This window comes from Scardinius erythrophthalmus (assembly GCF_964197995.2).
Source record: "Scardinius erythrophthalmus genome assembly, chromosome: 16".
NCBI lineage: Eukaryota > Metazoa > Chordata > Actinopteri > Cypriniformes > Leuciscidae > Scardinius > Scardinius erythrophthalmus.
In genome coordinates this window covers 22,901,727-22,919,095 of record NC_138236.1, presented here as the reverse complement: position 1 = coordinate 22,919,095, position 17,369 = coordinate 22,901,727, and the positions used below count along the sequence as shown (strand labels likewise).

Here is a 17,369-nt window from a genome sequence, read left to right as displayed (position 1 = left end):
GGGCTGTATCTGTAATTCTTCAAGGTAATTTTTTTCTCCATTCAGAAATATAAAGAAAAAAAAATATATATTATATTATATTATATTATATTATATTATATTATATTATATTATATTATATTATATTATACAATTATGCAGCTTAATATTTTAGTGTAAGCTTTTTTTCATTATTCTTTGATGACTAAAGTTCGAAGAACAGCATTTATTTGAAACAGAAATCTTTTGTAAGTATTATAAATGTCTTTACTGTCACTTCAGGTCTATTTAATGTGTCCATGCTGAAAAAAGTAAGCATTTGAGAAACTAAACAAAAAAACGGTTATTGGTAATTATATTGTTAATTGGAGTGAGATTACAAGGACAGAAAAGCACCTGAAAAGTGTTTAAACATCAGAAATGTATTTTTACATTATAATCTGAAAGTCATTATCAACCCGGTTAATATTTGAGAATTAAATCTGTCAGGATTTACAGCAGTCAAAAAAGAACCAAAAAGTATATTTAGTTAAATCACTTCTATAGTTCTGTGTGTTTCGTTGAGAACTCTGCTGCAATTGTCATTCAAATACTAAACACACACACATTATACACACCCCAGTAGGATCTGGTTTTAATAGCACTACTGAGCTGGTAGCCATCTGAGCAGTCACACGCTGGAAGCAGAACAGAAGATCTCCAGGATTGCGAGATAAGCTGAGCCAGTGAGGCAGTATCAGGCAGGAATAAGAAAAGCAATAATGGGAAATGGGCTTTTGACTCTGCTGTTTTAAATCGAAAGCATGTCACACGCCAGTAGAGCAATATGCATACAAAAAAAGTTTTGTTGAACAGCCCAAAGGCTCAGAGGCCTGTGCTGAAATGAGCCATAATATCCCATTACCTCTGAAACTGAAATTTAGCAAAACGAAAATGTATGTCAATATGTGTTATATTGTCACGTGTGTGTGTGTGTGTGTGTGTGTGTGTGTGTGTGTGTGTGTGTGTGTGTGTGTGTGTTACTCACTAAGCAGTGACTCAATGACGACTCTGTAGACAGAGGCATGGTGGTGAGGTTGCCACTGGGCACACATGCTGGTACTGAGCACCTGTTTTGTGCTGAGATTGTTCACCCCCAGGAACACTGCAAGAGGAACAAGAAAACAAACACTTTGCATGAAAATATTGCAATAAAGCACACACATATTTAAATAAAATACAGCAATTATATACACTGTCAAAAATCCAATTTTAAGTTAATATCTTTATTCTGTTTTCTAATAAACATATATATTCCCTTTAAAAATGAATTTAGTGGAGAAGCAAAACTGTATAAGATATTTACTCTCCATGCAATGAAAGTTAATAGCATCCAATGTTGTTTTGGGCCCCATTGACTTTCATTGTATGGACAAAAAAAGTCTTCCTTTGAGTTCCCAAAAAAAAAAAAAGTTTGGGGTCAGTAAGTTTTTTCTTTTTCTTTTCTTTTTTTTTGAAAGAGAGAAATTATAATCAGTAAGGATTTATTAAATGAATCAAAGTTGATTGTAAATACATTTATAACGTTACTAAAGATTTCTGTTAAGTAACTGCTGTTCCCTAACTGTTATCTATCTGTCGACGTTGCATCAATGTCCTGACATTAGGGGTCGCACTTGAAAGCCCCAAACACCTCTGATAGTTTGAGAAGAGGCCAATGAGAATTGGCTAGTGGAATTTGCATGCACCGCTCCCCTGATGGCGATGGTGATTCACCTCTACAAGAAGGAAGATGTTGAATCTGGTGTTGACGGTGCATTTCAGCGGATGGCCACAATCTCTGCCTCGCGTGTTTGGGCCGTAACCACACTGAGAAATGCATGCAAATTCCACTCGCAAATTCTCACTGGCTTTTCTCAAAGTACCAGAGGTCTTTAGGACTCCAAAGTGCAATCACTACTGTCAGTATGTAGACACAATGTCTAGTTCTCTCCATCAGGGAACGGAGATTACAATAGGGTAACCAAGTCGTTCTTTTGAATTTTCTGTTCGTCAGGAATTCTGAAAAAGCGCATCACAGTTTCCACAAATATACTAAGCAGCACTGTTTTCAACATTGGTGATAATAAGAATGTTTATTTAGCACTAAATCAGCATATTAGAATGATTTCGTAAGGATCATGTGACAATAAAGACTGGAGTAATGGCTGCTGAAAATTCAGCTTTGTCATAACAACAATAAATTACATTTTAAAATAATTAAAATAGAAAAGTTATTTTAAACTGTAATAATATTTCACAATATTACTGTTTGTACAATATTTTTCGATCAAATAAATGCATTCTTCAAATACATAAAAAAAAAAAACATTACAGACTCCTAACTTTTGAAAAACTTTTGAAAAATTAGGTGTACTAAACCTGTATGAATGATTTGAAATGTACGAGTTGGACTTAAGTGAGAGGTAAGCCTTGAGCATTTTTTCTCTAATGTAGTCTCATGTTGTAAAATGAAAAGAAGCACATGTATTACAGTAATGCTAATGAGCCATAGGGTAGTCAGCAGGCTCCTTTGTGATGCAGGTTATGAGGTAAAACCTGTAGGCTTAACTTCTCTTGAAACCAGCAGCCCTATTTCTGAGCGACTCAGATTTCTGTGCGATACTCTTTAAATACTGCAATTCAGGCAAAACTAATGGCTAGAAAAACACATCTGAGATGAAAGTGAGAGGTTTAAACAGTATTTTAACAAATATGCTCTCCACTTAAAAGCCAAAAATGGCATTAAGCATGTCTGTCTTTATTTTTCTCTCTTCTCTTTGTGCAAACCACACAGAATGTGCTGTGTGAAAGAAAACTCATTTGAAAGCAGAAAAATAGGCTTATTTTGGAATTATCACATTTTTGGTCAGCATACCCTTAAAACACAAGCCCAAGCCACAGCACATGGTCCACATTAGTCACACAGAACAATACTCATCTTTGGAGCTTGTACTTTTGTTGCACAAACACAATTGTGGCCATGTCACAACAGACTGAGTCCCACGCATTTTATATGCCAAAAGTTGTTGTAAACCCAAATTCAGTTTGTACTGGAAAAAGTCCATGTGGTGAAACATTGTCCTCCTTTAAGCTTTGATATGAGAGCCATATCCTAAAAAGGAACTACTTATGCAATCAAGCTGCCTATTGAAATTCATGCTACACAACAGAACATCATGTCAGTCGCATTTGTGACTGGGAGATTTCAGATTAAAATGGAGACTGTGCACAAAACATATGGCTCACAGTGGTTGAAATTTGTTTAAGGTTTTGAATAATGCATGTGACAAGATTTCCTTCTTATATAAACTATTTTAATGAACTATATACATGCAAAAAGGGCCTCTGGCTGATAGTACTAATTCAAGGAGGTGGAAATCCATTATTGTGCATTCAATTATTCAAAGGTCAAACAGAAAACGTATGAAAAATTGATGGACCCCATAGAGCAGGGGGTATGCAGATATCATCATGTAGGGTGAGATAATATGGGATGTTCCTTAGAAAGCCATGGAGTGTGAATGGAATAATAGTTCATGCTAAAACCATGACTTCTACATTTTGACTATTACTACCACTTGACTAACATTTATTATAAGATTTTCTACATAATATATACTTTTTATCTTTGTTCATGTGTTTTGTTCACATTCAGCACTATTCTATAGCAGTTTGATATATATACACATATATATGTATAGTCTCACACATACGTATGCATATACATATACACACATAAATATATATCATATATACGTATCAAACAAAAAAAATGGTGCTGAATTTGACGTTTAACAATTTCACAATAATAATGTAAACGTGGTGTATTCTTAAAGTCAGGATATTGAGAAAATTGTGATTTAATTAGTTGCTTTGGAACATTTGTGCATCAAAGTAACTTTAATAGGAAAATTAAAACATAAAAAAATAATTCTTAATTAAACAATCTAATTTGGCATAATCTTATTAAATAAAATAAACAGTTAAATAGTTAAAGCTGCAGTCCGTAGTTTTTCCTCTTTGTCGCCATCTCTGTTCAAAATCTGCAATTGCAGTTATTCGCGGAATTATCAACTTTACTTAAAAAAAAGTTAAGGACTGCAGCTTTAAGTTAAATAAACTTTAAAACTCATACTTTAACTTGCATAAAACGTCTCAGTACTGTTTACACCCTTAATAGTGGAAGTAACAGGATAAACCCTGGTGAAAGATATTTTATATAACCTGCCTTATATATTATGATCTTACAAATGTTTTTCTGTGATAGCGGCCTCACAAACGCAGGTGTTGTAAGCATTTTGTCTGTTTATCTGACTAGACTGAAACAAGACAGTGGTGACTGATAGTGGGATGTTGACACCACAGTGTTCTGATGGATGGCCTCAGCACTCCTCGAGAAAACATAATCTGTTTGGTTTTTGATGAGAATCGCTAAAACAGGTATTACTTTGTGATGTACCTGGCGATATCAAATTTATATGCAAAGGACTGTCATTACTGAAGCTGTCTGTCTGAATGTTGATATATGTGTAGCTGGCTGCCTATCAAAGATCGCCTTCAGGTTTCATTTACAGACAAAAGGGATGGTTCTTGCTAGTCCGCTTACATAGCCATATTATTGCTGTTGCATATTATAATAGAGAAAAAAAACCTTCTTAGCAAGGACGATCACAGAGGTGGCAAATTACTATGAATCTGATGTGATGGTGCAGCAAAATAATGGTGGGCTGTTGGGATAGATTATAAAGACTCACGTGTTTTGCCCTTGGCGGTGAGGGGTTGGCTGGATCCGGTGGTGTAGGAGGCGATGACCTGAACGCTGTACTCTGTGTCACTCAACAGATTGAGGATCAGCAGGGTGTTTACATCATCCCCTACAAACGTCTCTAGAGCCCGACCTGACACTGCGCACAGAGCGCAGACAAGAGATGAAAACAATCTGAGTCAACTTACAGAAAAAAACAAATATTTTTTGCCTTTTTTCCTGGAAGTACACTTATAATATTAGTCAAGTAATTCAGCTATACAATAGTAACGTTTGCTTTTGTCATAATTAAGAATTCCAAATGTAAATGAAAATCACAAGCATAGGTCATTCGTTAAATGGTTATTTTGCCCAAAAATAAAAATCTATCAGCATTTAGTCATTTTTATGTTGCTCCTGTATGACTGACTTTCTTCTGTGAAACACAAAATTAATCGAAACTTTGAAGAATTGCTCTCTTTTGAGGGAACTTCTATGCGGACGCACCCTCGCGGAACCCAGTGTTTGAGGCACGTGTGCAAACACAGCATACAATGGCCGATGTAGTGCGATGACTTCGCAAGTTGCGCCACAGCATATAAAAAGGGCGCCTGCACGTCATCAGCTAATTTGTCTTCAGGAAGCCGATTGTTTGAGCGCTGTGTGAAGATGGCAGTTTGTGAAGAAAGAATAGAAGGCAATTCAAGCACTGTGTTCCTCCAAGCCCGAGTTTCTTAACGCCTGCCGATGGAAGCCCGCTCAGCGGTTTCTTCCATGGAAATCAACGACACGTTGCTCATCAGCGATTCAGTTATAATAGACGTGGTGCTTGTAGAAACGGTTATAATTAATAGATCTGTTTCCTGCTCGACGCAGCAAACGCTGAATAAGATGAGCTAATGAAACTTATGACTCGTGCCACAGCCAGACTGAGTTTAAACTGGTCCGGCTCTAAGTGCAAGACTGCGGAAGGTCGTTTAGATGAACGATATCTGCGAAGTCATAAGTGTGCAGCTCTGATGAGCATTTTCTTTTCCCCAGACCTGCACACTGATATGTCCATCCATACTCTGCCCACGTGGTCCATCCAGCTTCAAGTTATTAGAATGAAGAGGGGCTGAGTGAGGAGGGTTATGGGTGGATGCCTCAGGTGGAAAGGAATTTAGTGAATTATCTTTCCTTGGGGACATCTTTATCACTGAAGGCTCACGTTTTGCCCTCTAAACCAAGCCAGACAAAATCGAGGTTGGTGGGCAGTGTGCATGTTGTATCCAACTACATTGGATCCAACAGTAATGTCGCAACACACAAGTGTGAGAAATTGTTTTTACCATGTGTCACTATTGATTTGTCTGATAGAGATCATTTGATATGTACTGAATATTTATACTGTAGTGCCACAGTCAAACTCATTAGTTTGACTATATAATACTCAATAGTGATAGTTCTTTCCTTTGCTTCGGCATTTATGAGGTTAATGTGTTGGATTATCAAATATGGAAAAAAGCACGTAGAGAACGCTGCTTTTGTTATTATTTTGATCTAAGCCATTCGCTGTAATCCTGAATGGATGAACTATGAATAGCCTATAGTATGACAGTGTGACAAACGATCAGTACATCCATCCAAAAAAAACATTTACAGAAAACCCTGTAATTCATCCTTTGTCAATTATAACTGTGGTAACTCCATTAAACTATATTTTCCACAACCAAGACTTATGTAATTAACCATATGGCATAAATAGCATGTAATTCACATAAATGTTTCAAATTGTTGACAAATGTTTCAACTATGTAATGATATATTTTTCAATATCGGAAGTAAAAAAAAAAAAAATCCAAACGTGTAATGGCGGGGAAGTTGAAAATCATTTTAATATGGAAAACCATCCAATCGTAGCAGTGGGCGTTTACTTCCAAGTCTTGAACGTGGCACGTCCATCAAAATGGAGTGTTCGAAAGACAGGGTCAAAATCAGGGTAGGAAATAGCTTCTAAATTACTTCTAAATTCGTATGTTTATGTAAAAATCTTGATAACATTATAAGTGGACCTCATTATAAAATGTAAAAAAGAAATGCAGTTCATGACCCCTTTAAAAGACACTTCAAAGATAAAGTGATGTTTTCTGGCCGTCACAAACTAAACATCCAAATGTATGTGATGCCTCCAGAATGGATGGATCTCACAGACAAAAAAATACAATACAATCATAGCATTACACTATAACCATCACAAAGAAACAGGGAAAACTAAATGTGAAACAAAATGAGAACAAGCAAACCCTCCCCTTTAACAACACACACACAAAGACACACGGAAAATGAGCTCTGGACAGTAGAAATGACCAGTAGTGGGATGAATTATTAGCAGCTGTTAGGAGCAGTTTGAAAGGGCATTGAATGTAGGTGGAGAAGCCATTACTCTCCACCGCAGATGGGAGTTTAAGATAATATAATGGAATAAAGGAGTTTATTAGGCTGGACTTTAGTGGAAAACAGAGTAGAGTGATATTTTTTGTTCCCTCTGGAGTGCTGCGGCTACATTACAGCTTCTGTTTATAGTTGAATCTCAGACTGCAGATGGAAGAATGGTCATTTTCAGAACAGCAGACGTGGAGTCAGTATCTCCACCTACCAATGCCCTTTCAAACTGCTCGCAACAAGCTGCTAATAATTCATCCTACCGTCCTATATATGTTTAGAAAGTCTCAAGACATTTTTGCTAAAGTTATTTTCAAACCTTCTGTATGTCTGGAATTTAATACTGAATTATGTAGCACTTTTACATGGGATTGTGCAGACATGTGTGTGTGTGTGTGTGTGTGTGTGTGTCTGTGTGCGTATACATACCAGAGATAGGCTGGTAGATGACCCTGTAACCCATAGTGGGGAATTGAGGGCCGTCCCAGCTGATGCGGAAGCGATTGTACCATTCATCAGACACCCTGAGGTTACTGGGACCAGAAAGTGGCACTAACCAATCAGAAGACAGAAGATGATTAGCTTTTGCAATGTGGTCATTTAATGTCAATTACTGGTAATGTCAACTGAACTTCATATTAATCTAGCACATGTGATTTAAATGGTACAACAAACTGTATCATAAATTTTTATACATACAGTATATATGAAGAGTTCAGATGCAAAAGCCTCAAAGTGCCATCTGAAATTTTCTTCTAGAATGATATTTTTTATCAAGCTTGTATATTTAAACGTACAGTATGGAATTTTTCGCCACTAGGGGTCGCTAACCTATTTACAATAACAAAGGCGTAGTTTGATGACGCAACATTTGCTAAGAATTATGGATCTTGTCGTTAACGTCAAGCCGACCGATCTAATAATGCTTATGGATGAGTAAATACGTCGATGTTTTTATCATGACTGTTATATGAAGCAGTTCGAGATTGCTAAGAGACAGCTATCAGCTCCACACGCGACGCGAGTCCCGCGGATATAAAAGGAATATGGACATTTCATTCTACCGAACTAAACGCAGAATTACAACTCACAGGTCAGTTTATTAGACAAATTAAACTTGTGAGGTAACGCAGCGATGTTTCACATGGTCTAACATTACACTAGCACACTAAACTGCATTTGAATGTGTTGAAATGAATGTGTTAGTTTGTCTGTATGAGACTAGCAGTAAGCTAGATCAACATTAGAATAACATACAGATCATATTCTAACATTTTATCATTGTTGAACTATATAACATTGATTCGTTTTATGTAAATGTGCTCACCTGTTTAATAAAGTACATGTAGCAGCGGTCGAAGTCTCGGACGTGGAGCTCTCGTTTATTTACTGTCTATGGGAGCTCTAGGCATCTCGAAAACACAGCGCTGATATTGATTCTCGTTTTAGTCCTCCTTTTTTATCCAAAGTCTGCTTGCCATGGTCCATAATGTTTGAACGAAACAACAACAGCGTGCAAATAGATATTGCGAACTACACAGTGGTCCACGTCAGTCGCTTTGGTTACTATCAGACGTCTCTGGTTCATAGCTCTGGTTGCTATGGCAGCACGAGCAGAAACCAGGGACAACGCGGATATGACGCCATTGACGGCGACAAAACGGAAAAAAAGAAACGGGACGTGTCTTCGAATTAAATTCCAAATTTCTCCTGGTTTGAAAGTTGTTGGAAACAGTCTGGATAATGTAAGTACACAACTAAAAAAATATATATATAACATAGATATAGTGATTTTTGCTATTTTTAAAGCAAAAAAAGTTACAAATTATGCCTTTAAGTTCAGTAATTTCACTTAAATGACAATTAATTGCCATTTAAGTGAAATTGCTGAACTTAAATATACTGTACAAGCTTGATAAAAATAATCATTCTAGAAGAAAATTTCAATATATATATATATATATATATATATATATATATATATATATATATATATATATATATACATACATACATACACACATATAATTATATTGAATTCATTTTTTTTAAACTACCACTGAAAATGTTATATTATATTTCAGTCACTTTTAGTGTATAAATCTTCACCAGAACTAAAACAAATATATAAAATTTCAATGAATTTGGCATTTACACTACCGTTAAACAGTTTGGGGTTGGTAAAGGTTTTTTTATGTTTTTAAAAAGTCTCTTATGCTAACTAAGGCTGCATTTATTTGATCAAAAATACAGTAAAAATAACTATTTTCTAAAATATTTTAAAATGGGAGTAATATTTTTGTGGAAACCGTGACACACTTTACAGGACTCTTTGATGAATAGAAAGTTCAAAAGAACAGCATTTATTTTAAATTATTTGTAACAGTGTAAAAGTCAGTTTTGATCAATGTAATGCATCCTTGCTTTTACATTCTTTTTTAAATTCTAAACTTTTAAACGGTAGGATAAATAAATTAATGCATTGGTTCAACCCTGATTTCCCAGCATTCTCATAAAAAAGTCTGTTTTCACATAATTACAACTCCTCAGAGAATATCACCCCACTGATAATTAATTCAATCACAAACTCATTCAGAAACAAGTGCAAAGGTTTTCCAAGGCAACTAGCGGACACTGATCTCAAGGTCAACATGAGGTGACATTAGCATCTCTAATCAGAGAATGGGCTCTAATTTGAAGATGATTACTGGGAGAAAGCTGTAGAAAATCAATCCCTTCAGAGTAAAGCGAGCTGGTTTGATCAGTTCATTAGTGAGAGAAGACCAGGGCTGGAATGGATAATACTTATTATGCTTATTAATGGATACAATCAATACTATTCAATCTGCTAAAGAATGTGTTTCATGAGACTGCAAGACTGACCATCTAACTTCAAATTGCAGTGATGACAAACTGTATCTCAGAGCTGTGGTGTAAGAGGATCTATTTTTAGCTCATATATGGTGCATAAAAACAGCAGGTACATGGTTTATAATACAAACAGGAAATTAGCATGAGTTAATACAATGCAGATTTCAAATTGAAGTGAGAGGAAAGGTTCCAGACCTCTCTTTAGAGTCATAAAACATCCCATGAGAACAAAAAAATAACACGGCGGCTTCATTTAGGTTCACTGAACTTAAAAAAAGGAAAAAAGCAGGTATTTTTTAACAAGTGATTAGTTAGATTAAAAGTGAATCTGCCTCAGGAAATGGCAAGTCTATCACTGCTTTGAGGTCAAATTAATTAACTCACCGAAGTCTAGAACTAACATGGAACCAATTGAGATCACGCTCCTGTTAATACATTAACTGGCACAGTCTTGTATTTTTATAAAAATACAAAAAGGATAAAAAATGTATTTATTCCAACCTGGGAATTGAACGCAGACCGTTATGCATAAACTAGACACTAAATACTTCTAATGCTGCATAAGAACATGCCAAACATTTAGCAAGTGTGAATTGTGTACATTTTTTATATTTGAAATTACGCCTGTGTTATTGAAGTGTTAATTTTCGGATTTCTAAAATAAAGCAAAGGGAGCTCAAACTCAAAATCGGTGCCATGTAATCATGCCAACGTAATATGCAATGAGAGATGCCCATAATGTATTTCATTTACTATAACTCCAGCTGCATTTGTTCGCTCACACTCACATGTTTTGCCGGAAGAGGACTTTGATAGTGCAGTGGACTCCTCGTCTGCATAAATAGGGGTCACTGTGATCTTGTACCTTGTGTCTGAGAGGAGAGGTTGCAGGATCACGCTTCTTCTGTTTCCCGAGACTAACACCTGGAGGAGAGCAGAATATTCAATACCAGACAAGCATGGTGTGTGTGTTGATGCATTTTGCTGTCCCTGGTAGGGCCAAATGTCCTTGAAGTCTCTGTGTGGAAAACAGCTTCATATGGAAGAAAATGTACAAAAGTATCATGCAGAAATGGTGAATGTTTATTAAAAGGGTAAGTATATACAATAGAATTCAGTGGGATGCCTCATAATCATACAGTATAAAAACAAATGTGTATGTACAGTGTTGTAAAAGTAAGTACACCTCAGAGAGTTTTGTCTTTTTATTAAAGTCTTTTATCCAACATACACTAATGTTCAAAAGATTTTTTTTTTTGTTTCAAGAAATACTTTCTTTCAGGAAGGTTTAATTAAATTATTCGAGTTTGTCTATAACAACTTTTCTGAAGGAACATGTGACACTGAAGACTGGAGTATTGGCTGCAAAATGGTTTGCTTTGCCAAAACATAAATAAATTACATTTTAAAATATTTAAAAAAATAAAACAATGATTCTAAATTGTCATAATATTTCATAATATTACGGTGTTGCTGTATTTTTACCAACTAATGGTGAGCATAAGAGACTTTTGAACTGTAGTATAAATATCTATCTATAAATATCTAATTCAATATATCTTTGGCAGATATAATTTCTTGTAGGTGTTTCTTATTATTGTCCATCAGTCTCTTTCATTGATCGTACAGCTATTTTGTTGTATTGCAATCTGGAGTGCTTTGACCTTAGACACGATCATGCAGAATGACCGTGTACAGTTTGGTTTCGGCTTTTTCTAAAGATGCCCTCATGTTGTCTTTAAGCACTATTTGGTATAATGGAATTCATAGTTGATGTTATGACATTATTTCCAGCCCCAAAGCTGCAAAATACCCTCGAATCACTACACTCCCACTACTGTGCTTGTGGGAATGAGTTTCTCACTCTCGAATGCTCAAATTTTTCCTTTGACTCATTTGTCCAGAAGTCCTGTTTCGCGTAGGTGATGAATGGCAAACTTAAAAAGAAAATTTGGAGAGCAGAGGCTTCTTCCTTTCTGACCCATGTAGACTAGATTTGTACAGTCTTTCTACAGTCTTGTTTAAATGGCTTTAAATCAATTTTTCAGACTCGTACACCTCAACAACTTTCCTTCCGAGGGCCTCAGGCAGCTCTGGTGCACCTGGTTGTAAGATTAAACACTTGACATATACTAGTGATAAATGTACTTTCTCAACTGGTGGGTTAAATGTACACTTTTCGTGGGGTGCACTTACTTTCTCACAGCTCGGTATATAAGAGGAAGAGGAACTGCTAGTGTATTTAAGGAGGGACTGTCAAGGGCAAAGAAAACGCCAAACGGTAGCTAAACAATTTTAAAGGCTTCATCAGTTTTCTTCATCTAAATATTTGTATTTGATCAGCTCTGATGGAAACTATTCTGAGTATAAGCCAAAAGACTAGAGATCTGTGTGTACTGAACTTCAGGGAGCTGGATGGAAATTAAGAAAGCCAGCACACAGCTCTCTAGCCAGCATCCAATCACTGCAGTCATTCACCACAGACACACCATTAATCACACACGCACACACACAATCATGGCAGTCCATTGCTTGTTGATAATGAAATGTTGGGTTGCATTATGTGGAGTGGCTTCCTCTGTGTGAGTGCACTATCAATGAACAGACTATAAACAAGTCAAATGAAGTAATTTAGAGAATGTTACCATGCAAATATTAAGAGGTTGCTATGGACAACAAATTTTAAGGCTTCACATTTCCAATACTTTAAATGTATGAGTTTTACGTTTAAAATGAAAGGATTTTTGAATATACAGTCATGGCCAAAAGTTTTGGCAGTGACATACATTTTGTGTTTCGGTGTACTCAGTAATTAATACAGTTTTACACAAAGAACTGAATAATTCTATTTTTTTTTTTAAAGATACACTACCGTTCAAAAGTCAGTAATATTTTCTTATACTCACCAATTCTGCATTTATTTGATAAAAAAATACAGTAAAAATAGCAATAATGTGAAATGTTATTACATTTTCAAAAAATAAAATTCTATTTGAGAAAATTGTCAAATTTATTTTTTTCCTGTGATGGCAAAGCTGAATTTATTTTATTATACAGCATCATTACTCCAGTCTTCAGTGTCACATGATCCTTCAGAAATCATTCTAATATGCTGATTTGGTGCTCAAGAAACATTTCTTCTTATTATCAATGTTGAAAACAGCTGTGCTGCTTAATAAACATATTGTGGAAACCATGAAATGAATATAAAGTTCAAAAGAACAGCATTTATTTTAAATATAAATCTTTTGAATCAATTTAATGCATCTTTGCTTAATTAAAGTACAAAAAAATGACATGAACATTAAGCCATGACAACATAAGTTTGTCAATGTAATGTAATTTAAGTTGAAATGACTTGCACAGTCAAGTTAATTGTACTTAAAAATTTAAGGCAGCAAGTTTTTTTTCAGTAAATAAAAAATCTTACTGACCCCAAACGTTTGAACGGTAGTATATGCTGAAAATCACGTACAATTTTAACTTCCTTTGATTTGTCAGGTGTGGTACTCCAAGTTGAGGCACCCTCCTGTTATTCAGTGCACCGTCCTTCAGAACAACTCTTAATAGCGGAGCTGTCCACCAATCTGTGGTGCTGAAACTTGAATGCAGGAGATCGTCTTTCTTTTTAGACTTTGCTGGAACTTTCCCTCAGATTAGGCGTGTTCTCCTTTACCATTCCTCTTAGATGTTCTCTCTCTACTTCTCACATTTTGCTCAGTGACCTAAATGGCACTTGAAAAGATAATGGAATTTCTTTTTTTCCAGTCCCACCTCCTTTATCCATCTCCTTTATAGCTTGACCCCCCGTGATTCTCCAGTACAATTACAAGCCATGAGAGGTCGATTTTCTGTACAGTCAGGGGCGACAAGTCACCACAGAATCTGAGAGTAACTTAACGCCATGAAAGATCTTAACCGTTCCAGACCAAGGCACGCCAAATACCACAAACAAAGTCAGCCAAATACCATGGAAAAAAGCATATTCACTGAACTCACTCCTGCAATTCATCAATGTATGATTATACACTGCAGGAATCACTGCAGAATAAGACAAGGGAGGTTTCCAGTACAGGGACATGCATTTGAAAAGGTCACTTTGAGCAAGACGTGTCCTTGCAACAGACAACACTGCAGCGGGGCTACATCAATTCAACTTCACTTACCCGGAGGAATATGATAAGCCTCCAGGCTCTAACAGCACAGAGGTAATACATTTTTCTGTTATATTTTTATAGCGCAAGAGCAATATAGGTAGCTTTATGAAATAACAGCCTCACTGGGACACAAATAAGACAAGTGTATGTTGCCCTCTTTATGCACTCTCATATGGAGAAGAGAGAGGAGCTAAAATGTTCGAGGAGACAGAAAGAAGATGATGACAAAGAATGAGCTCACTCTTGTGTTGTCATATTAACATTATGGATATCTCTGTGTTGTGGTTATGTTTACTCACTGTCTCTTCTGTGCGGTCTGCACTGACATATGTCACTCGGTACTGCTCCACGTCTGAGTCCAGCACCTCCCAGTTTACTTGCATACTAAAGTGGGTCTCCTCGTCCAGCCATAGGCTAGTCACTCCCAGATGAACAACTAGATGATACAGTTCAATTTAGACACAATACATTCTAAGGTGTCTATCCATCCATCCATCCATCCATCCATCCATCCATCCATCCATCCATCCATCCATCCACCCAATGTTCAAAATTACAGAACGATGAAGTTGCATTTTTATTACTTGCTGTAGTGGAGGGAATGGTGGTTGGAACTTCTGTGGTCCAGTCCACTGCAATAAACAAGACAAAACAAACACAAAAAAAGTGCAAAACGAAGCACAAAACAAATCAAAGCAAAACAAATCAAAACAAACAAAAACCAAAGCAAAACAACAAAGCAAAGCACAAACAAAACAAAACAAAACAAAACAAAACAAAACAAAACAAAACAAAACAAAACAAAACAAAACAAAACAAAACAAAACAAAACAAAACAAAACATCAATTAACCAGTTTGAGATCATGTAAATTAGTTGGTTGGTGTTAAACAGTTAAACAACATTACTGGATCTCTTACATGTATTCTCAAGCACAATCACAGCGCTGCTCTCCGTTTCGTCTTTGTAGATGGCGGACAGTGAAACCTTATACCCTGTAAAAGGACTCAAGTCTTGAATCACATATGAGTCCAAAGGTCCATTCAGCATCATCTTTATAAACACACAAACACAAAAGCACTGAGTTATAAATCAGAGCCGTAACACTGTGGGGATCATTTGGATGGTGCTTAGATTCTTTTAGAATGCGTGGGGAAGAATAGCCAATTGCCTGTAGTTTACGTCATAGACTGGATAAACCACACTTGACTACAAAGAAGAAATAGTCAATTGTATGGATTTTTAACAACCATCTTCACCCACAAGTGCAGACTTCCCAGAATCTGATTGTGATGATGAAGAAAATGGCCATTAGTTCATTTCTGGAGCAAGGCCACATCTATTTCAGGAAAAGATCCAAAGGTGATGGTTCTGATGAAGAGGCCCACGTGGTCATCATTGGGAGGACGTTGAGGTTTGATAGACTAGAAAAGGACTTTCTAATCATTTTGTATTTCTAAACTGAAGTCTGCTCCATGTTTGTAGCATTAGATCAGTGACAGAATGCATTTATAATTAATGGAGAAAAGATATTTTCATTCTAGACCTTTTTTTAACTCAAATTTATGTACATAATTGAGAAGATAAGTCAACAGTATTTTCAGTCTATTTTAGAGCAAAAGCAATAGTAGCAGCAACAGAAATCAGTAAACACATTTTGTCAGGTATAAATGTTGGTGGCTGCTCGGCTATGCTACGCCAACAACGAGAACATGCATTAAAAAGCACATCTGCTATCAAGAGAGCTTTGGATCTCAGTCAGCTCTTGGCTGTCCCAGTAAACCCATGTGAGTGAATATGTGTTTCTGGGCTGACTCCTCTGCTCTGGGACATGAAGCTCCAGCCACATTCCAGTTTGCCTCACAGCATGTTATTATTTTCTGCTCTGGTGGCTCTTGGTAAATATATCGACCTGCGGTGCTATCTATAAAAAACAGCTGCACTGACTCCTGGTCAATATTAAAAACTTTCTCCATCACACACACTTGTGTCTGTGGTCATGCGTGGCTAAGAGAGCAGTGACGGGACATGTTCAGTATGCTGGTGGTTGTTTTGGTGGTGGTCATTTCTAATAGAGAGTAACAGTTGGCCGCGGGCTTCAGGTTACGAGAAAGTATTGATTGACTCATAAATCATTTTCAAGGACCTCATAAAAATCATTTTTCACTTTCTCTTTTTCAACATATATAGTTTGTTGAAACGAACATATGCCAATGGAAGTTTAAAAAACAAAACGAGCCAGTTACAACAGAGAAATGTTGAAAACTCAAACAGAAACAAGAGAATGATCCAAGAGTTCAGGGTTTGGTACATGGCATGACGGCACCATTCTACTGCCAAAAAGCCACTCGTTCTCTAATGGCAGACAAAAAAAAGTTTTTGAAAGCAACATCAAAAATATTTCATTATATTATAGTAGATGTGTAGAATGTATTTATTTTTGAATTATATTATATTATATTATATTATATTATATTATATTATATTATATTATAATAATTATACTATTTAGTGCTGTCAAAATTAACGTGTTAACGTACATGATTACTTTTTTCAGTTTAACGCATTAAAAATATTTAACGCAATTAACCCAGTATCAGTTTTTTCCATCATCCTTTGGCTAGCATTACATTATATGATCACGCTCTTATTCAAGCAAATGCTTTTAAACCATTGAAGCGTGATAAAACACAAAAGAGAACGCAGTGCGTTTCTACTGGGGCGCGCGTCTGTGAATCTCCTGTCTGTGTGACACACACACGATCATGCGCACAGAAAACCGTTTCAGACAGTGCTTGCACGGACAAAAACACACCAAATTATGCCAAAATGCCCGTTTTGTCGAGTATCTTCACAAGCACAGTTACATTTGTTAAATGAAGTCTTAACTGAACATAAAGAAATGTGAGAAAATGGAGAAAACGTGTCAGATTCGCATAATGTGCGTCAGGTCTTAAAGTGACAGCAGCCTATTAAACCTGCTGCTATCTGTCATTAATGTTAATCAAACAACAAAAGACAGAAAATCACTCACTGCTCTTGACTAAATAACGTTTGTAGTTTCAAGAAGGAATAATCTATATTTAATTTATAATTTATACAGTGAAGAGTGAAGACTGTGAAGTGTTTGATAATTTTTTTTTAAATTTCTGTATATTTCCTGTTAGACCTACC

At 36.1% G+C, this 17,369-nt stretch overlaps 1 protein-coding gene across 3 annotated transcripts in view; it reads right to left on the bottom strand.

Annotated features, from left to right (window-relative positions):
• Positions 1–17,369, bottom strand: part of col14a1a (collagen, type XIV, alpha 1a) — a 128,783-nt gene that overhangs the window by 57,429 nt on the left and 53,985 nt on the right. For all 3 annotated transcript variants that reach the window (XM_081388125.1, XM_081388123.1, XM_081388124.1), the window contains exons 17-23: positions 15,116–15,248; positions 14,781–14,828; positions 14,496–14,632; positions 10,828–10,963; positions 7,598–7,720; positions 4,755–4,904; positions 1,007–1,123 (exon numbers count right to left, since the gene is read on the bottom strand). In XM_081388125.1, the coding sequence (XP_081244251.1) occupies positions 1,007–1,123; positions 4,755–4,904; positions 7,598–7,720; positions 10,828–10,963; positions 14,496–14,632; positions 14,781–14,828; positions 15,116–15,248 (844 nt within the window). The remainder of the gene's footprint in view (positions 1–1,006; positions 1,124–4,754; positions 4,905–7,597; positions 7,721–10,827; positions 10,964–14,495; positions 14,633–14,780; positions 14,829–15,115; positions 15,249–17,369) is intronic.